Below are 6,384 nucleotides of genomic sequence, written 5' to 3' on the forward strand. Positions count from 1 at the left end.
AGCTTTACTTTTTTCTGTTTTCCTAAATTAATTGGTTTTACATTTTTAACATATTTTTCTAATTTTTATAGTGAATAATAATAGTCAATGTTAATTAATTGTACAAAATATGAATGTGTTTTCCTTGATGATGTCATTTTATTTAGCATCATTTTAAGTATTAAATATATTTAACTTTTGTTTCTTAGACTTTTTAAAATTCTTGATAACTGTGCATCAACACAGTGTATTATGGTTTTATCTTAACACTTAAAATTACTCGTGCTTCAGATGAAAAGTAAAAAATAACTGTCAAGATCATGAGCCTAATTTATGTGTAATCTGTTACAGCTCACTTTGTTTATGATGGCGTGTGTCCGTGTGTGTATCAGCAGGCAGCAGAGCCCGTTAGGAGGAGCCATTGTAGCGGAGAGGCGGTGTGTGTGTGTGTGTGTGTGTGTGTGTGTGTGTGTGTGTGTGTGTGTGTGTGTGTGTGTGTGTGTGTGTGTGTGTGTGTGTGTGTGTGTGTGTGTGTGTGTGTGTGTGTGTTTGTGTGAGTGTGTTTGTGCGTGTAGCCGCTCTGATCGCTCACTGGCTGCTCAGCCTCTAATGTGAGACATCCCGCTCAGAGGTCGGACTGCTGGGACCGACCAGCGGTCAGTAGTCGACAGAAGTGCTCCGCGGCCGGACTCACAGCTGCACCGGAGACAAGGATCAGAACCGGGGGAAGTCAGAGGACACTTTACTCTCCGAGATGGAACGCATTGAAAAGACTCTGTGAAAGTTTACATTTCGGACATGGAGACGCAAGCGAACAGACAAGTAATCACAACCAAGTCAGCCTGAGGTTCGTTGCAGCGGAGGATGACACCTGCACCGCCTGGCGAGCACCGACCCGTTGATCCACACTTCTCTGTAGAAGAGTAGGTCAAAGCTTGCTTCTGAAGGAGCGAGTCTCTGCCTCTGATTCTGCAGAAGGATCAGCATCCCACTCTCTGCCATCTCTGGTTATCGGCTGCACATACAGGGTGTTTGTTTTGCGCTCCTTTATATCTTTACCTCATCGCGGACTGCGGCAAAACACCATCTCGAACCCGGACATCTCGTTCAAACAGGTAAGCGTCAAAGCAGCCTCAAGTTTGACAGCTATGGAGAAGATATGTTAAGAAAAATGTTGCTGTTTTTAAAGTTAGTGCGTTTTCAGCTGATTTTGAACATAGAACATCCTGAGGAAGAAGATACAAGTGTGCGTAAAAAGCTTAACATGTCTTCTTTGCGCTCTTCACCATCTTGGCTCATGCATAGATATCTCCTTTTAATAGTATTAATATAAGGAGTCTTTACGGGTTACAGAGAATAGTAGCTCTAAATAAAACCAGGTCATTGATTAACCCTTTAAAATTCAGTTTGTTTTCCCTTAAAGCTATTGTCTTATCCTGACTATCTGAGTATCACACATATATTATAAAACACAACCCTCCATTCAAATAGAGTATGTTTTTTTTACAGGGATTTATACACATATGCCCAAATATTCTACCTAAGGTGTTTGGAAACATTGGGATCCCCTCTTCCTGATTGCTTTTGGCTGCACAGCATGAGCTTGTAATGGTAGGATAGGCAGTTAAGATTTGATTATACTTTACCATATTTGGCAAGAGGTGGACAAAGTAAGGCCACAGTGTAGGAATAAAAGTCTGACTTTTAAAAGTAAAAGTCAGGCAATGCAAATGTTACTCAAGTTAAGTACAAAAGTATTAGTATAAAAATATACATACAGTACTGAAATTAAAATCACTCGTTATGCAGATCGGCCTCATTATATTATATTTTATGTTTTGATTTTAATTATTGATGTATGAATGTGTTTCTCACAGCTGGTAAAGGCTGAGCATGTTCGAAAGGACTTTTTAAACTGCAGTGTAGCTTGTGAATTTACTCCAGGTGTAACTCAAATCTTATTTAAGTGTTGGTTATATATTTCAAATAATTAATTGCAATATGCAAAGTAACTAAAGGTATAAAATAAATGCAGTGGAATAAAAGTATATTAGTAACCTCTGAGTGGTAATGGGGTAGTGGACTTGTAAACGTATGTAGTTACTTTACACCACTGTATGTGAAAAAAACCCCGAGATTATATGTTACTTTACTGTGGTTGTGTTTAACCCCTCTCTTCCTGTGTATTCACTGTTACAGGTCTCTGCACCAGGGTCATTTAAACATGACTGCACTCTTGTCTTCATGCTGTTTCCCTGATGAGAGTTCACATCTGCTGGATATTAGGAAGTAAAAGAGCTTTGCTACAAACTCTCCACCACCATCAGTAAGGCAGTATAATCTGTGGACTCACCATGGGCACTGTACTATCACTGTCTCCCGGTTCTCGGAAGTCAGGCTACTATGACAACCGGGCGGGCTCGCTCAGCCACTACCCGAGCATCAGCAGCCGCTCCCTCAACAGCCAGAAAGACCGTGGGCTGAAGAGGGGGCAATCCATTTTCCTCCCGGTGCTGACATGGAAACGACTAGTGGCTTCAACCAAGAAGAAGGGAAACTCCAAGAAAGGCTCTGGTGGCCAAATGGCCCTTGGGGACCCTCTCAACAACAACAACATTAACATCTACCAAAAGGACCCCTTGTTGCACCTCAACCGCGAAAATGTGAAGAAGTCATTGTCATGTGCCAACCTGTCCAGCTACGAGGGCCCAGCAGGTCTGGGTCTGGGGCTTGGCTACGGCATGGGGTTGGGCCAGGGCCACGGATACGGCTACAGCAAGTCACAACTGCTCTCCTCTGTAAAAAAAGTTCCCCAAGGGACGGTGACGTCGTCCCCAAAACGCGTCATTGTCCAGGCTTCCACCAGCGAGCTGCTGCGCTGCCTGGGGGAATTCCTGTGCTGTCGCTGCTACCGGCTGAAGCATCTGTCTCCGGCCGACCCAGTGCTGTGGCTGCGGGCCGTAGACCGCTCGCTGCTGCTGCAGGGCTGGCAGGACCAGGCCTTTGTCACGCCCGCCAACGTGGTCTTTGTCTACATGCTGTGCCGAGACGTGGTGGACGGCGACGTTGTGTCGTCAGAACATGAGCTGCAGGCAATCCTGCTCACCTGCCTCTACCTGTCCTACTCCTACATGGGCAACGAGATCTCGTACCCGCTCAAGCCCTTCTTGGTGGAGGCGGGTAAGGAGGCCTTCTGGGATCGTTGCCTCGCCATCATCAATGCAACCAGCGGCAAGATGCTGCGCATCAACGCGGACCCGCACTACTTCACACAAGTATTTGCTGAACTCAAGAGTGAAGGTGGCTGTGGCCCTCAGGACTATAGTCGGTTGCTGGATCGGTGAGAAGACGTTTGCTGACCACATGCCTTTTTGTACACATGCACATGTATACTTGCACACTGACAAATTCATTTGTCTCATCGGATTACTTTTGTTATTCTTTTGGAGGAATGGCGGCCTATCTGTAGACAAATGTAATGATTCTATCTCTGTTCTCCCGTTCATCTACAACAAATAGGAATTCAAACATTTCTCCCCAAGTTAATTGGCATAACAGAAGCTCACAGTTTTCTTTTTCTTGTCCTGGAATATCGTGATTGAAGAACCATTTGGCCCATACAGGTCCCGTACATGTTCCCAGCTGCTCCTCTGGCTCTGCACAACCAGGCCTCCTAGCATCCTCTCTGAACTTCTCTAAATGTGATCAATCAGTGCTGAGGACAAGAACATGCCATCATCCGTCCAACAATACCATCGAAGATTCTTCAACGGTTTCATTCTAAATGTCAAAGCGGATTCACAGAAGAATAAAACAGACAATATAATCCTCCAAGGCCAAGTTACATTTTCCAGGGCAACAAGAGGAGACATGTTGACATCCGCTGCTGGCTAAGCCCCATGTGGCAGCAGTGAGAAGTGAGTCAGAGTGACGGGGACAGCTGAGAGGTCCATGTTGGGTCCTGCTGTGCGCTGTGTGATCAGTAAAGCAGAGCAGAGTTTTGTGGAGCCTTTTGAGGGGTGTCTGACTTGAGGGGACAGTTGCTGTTTTTTTATCATTACTCACTCGAGCCTGCATCTGTGTTTCTATTTTATCTCAGGAGACTCTCCTGGTGGAAGCAGAATTTGAGATGGATGTGTGTGTGTGTGTGTGTGTGTGTGTGTGTGTGTGTGTGTGTGTGTGTGTGTGTGTGTGTGTGTGTGTGTGTGTGTGTGTGTGTGTGTGTGTGTGTGTGTGTGTGTGTGTGTGTGTGTGTGTGTGTGTGTGTGTGTCTGTTGGCATTATGCAGTGGACGGCAGCCATGGTCATCAGCTGTTTGCTCCATCCTTTGTTCCCTGCATCTTGTTGACAGAGCACCCACAGGCTGTGGTATTAATGAGATTAGCAGATTACTGCAGCCCCTCCCCTCTCTCAACCTCTGCCCCCTTCTTGTCCACTCGGCAGCCCTGCAGAGCTTCAGTGGATAATCCAGGCCAGGCTGGACCGTGCTGGACTGCAACACTCAAACAAACACAATTACCTTGTGTACTTTCTATTCACTCCGGTGCAACAATGAAAGGCTGCGTGACACACGTGTGCAATTCAGGGCGCAGAGCAGGGACAGTGAAGCTCTCAGTGGTTTGGCTTAAGAGTTTTTGGGTGTTTTTGCTGAATTTGTCCCACTTTCTCATCAGTCACATCCTCATCTGCCAACAACAGGCCTGTTTTATCTCTCAATCAACCATTGGCCTTTTTGCTTCAATGCCTTTAATCTCATCCCGTGTGATTAAATGGGTTTTAGAGGTAGTCACAGATGAGCCCAATGTTTGGCATATTTGTTTCACATAATAATGTATGAAGATATAGTTATTTTTAATTGTTTTGCCTGGATATTGTGTCCCAAGCCATGCAACAGTTGTTAAGTTAAGGCCCCATAAACTGGCAGCTTATGCTGTTAGCTCAAAAATAGTAGATAGAAAAATGGGGAAAGCACAAATTAGCTGCTAATTTTTGCACCAGATTGGTGTGAACGGTTACTAGTTTAACCAAGGATTTATGTAAAATATAACCCTTTATTTAAAAGAAAATTGCAACCCTTGTGGAAGAAATTGGATATTTTCAATTTGTGTCCTTCTGATTTTATCATCTCAATATATACTTATTTTAGTCCATACCCTCCGTTTTACTGCTTCCCAGTAAGATACTACTTGGATAAGAAGCTACTTCAACTCTAAAATCATGGATGCTTGACCAGCTTTCACCTAGGTATGGAGCCAACCATAACATTTGGCAAAACCTTAATCTCACTGTGTTGGGGCATCTGGAGGTTTCTCTATGCCCCTCCTCCACATGGCAGTAGCTCTTGCACACTTTGCTGTATCCCCCACCACAAGGTTATATGATAAACAACTGTCCTCTCTAAGATCCGACCTTTACACACAAGTGCAGACAAACCCACTCTTGGTCACACTCTTGGGTAATCTAGTCCTAATCCTCCCACTCAATCAAATAGTGAGAGAAGGATGAAAACAGGAGGGAATGAGTAAATGGTTCAGAATCCGATGAGATTTGGTGTCACACTTCCCCGTGCACTGCCTTCAAATCCTGCTCCGAGGCCTTCAGAGAAGTACAGCTCAGCCCTGTTGCTGACTGCAGATCATCCAGGCTCTTTGAAGTCACACCTGCAGCTATTTTCAAGATGGCCACCAATGAGGACATAGAAATTGACCTTTATTAATGATATTGATGTCATATCATACATTTTCTATCAAAAACCAAATTCAGATGTCAGGATACCCTATGAAGATTCTTTTTTCCCATATCTTGCCCATACGATCAAAAGAATCTGCCTATGAGAAAATATGATGCATGGTAGTGGAGTCGGTGGAGGTTTTTTGGGGTGTAGGAGTGAAGTACATAGAGTACATATTACTGGTGACATAAGGGTATTCACTGACGGCTTACGAATGAGAAGACTAATATTAGTATGAGGTTTTGTGTCCCAAATGCTTTCTAGCAAACCCTCATTTTAACACATTGTGTTTAAAATGACACAAAAAAGCTCTGAAGAAGTGTCTAAATTTGATTTCCCCGCAGTAAAATACTGTTTTATCAGCTAGGAATGACCGCCATCTTGGAAAATGTTCTAAATTTAGATAATTCAAGTGGCTAACTGCCTTTCTTTTAAAGGCCCCAGAGCGATGAACAAAGAAATGTTGGTACTTGTATCCACTTCTGAAAGATTGTTACAGCTATCAGCAGCACTATAAGGAGTGACGGCGTGATTCACACTCAGAGACCGCAGGGCTTTATCCGGCAGCCATTTTGGTCTGGTTGCTGCAGTCTGTGCATCTCTTTCTCTCTGGCCCTGGCTCTGACAAGGACACTTGTGTCTTGAACTCCCTCCCTCCGTTCTCCTTCCCAACC

General features: G+C 44.3%; 1 protein-coding gene across 1 annotated transcript; it reads left to right on the forward strand.

Annotated features, from left to right (window-relative positions):
* Positions 1 to 2,244: 2,244 nt before the first annotated feature.
* si:dkeyp-92c9.2 (uncharacterized protein LOC571482 homolog) lies at positions 2,245 to 4,007 on the forward strand. The gene has a single exon (XM_063899831.1). The coding sequence runs from the start codon at positions 2,334 to 2,336 to the stop codon at positions 3,321 to 3,323; it is 990 nt and encodes a 329-aa protein (XP_063755901.1). The 5' UTR covers positions 2,245 to 2,333; the 3' UTR covers positions 3,324 to 4,007.
* Positions 4,008 to 6,384: the final 2,377 nt, after the last annotated feature.

Source organism: Eleginops maclovinus, chromosome 13, assembly GCF_036324505.1.
Source record: "Eleginops maclovinus isolate JMC-PN-2008 ecotype Puerto Natales chromosome 13, JC_Emac_rtc_rv5, whole genome shotgun sequence".
NCBI lineage: Eukaryota > Metazoa > Chordata > Actinopteri > Perciformes > Eleginopidae > Eleginops > Eleginops maclovinus.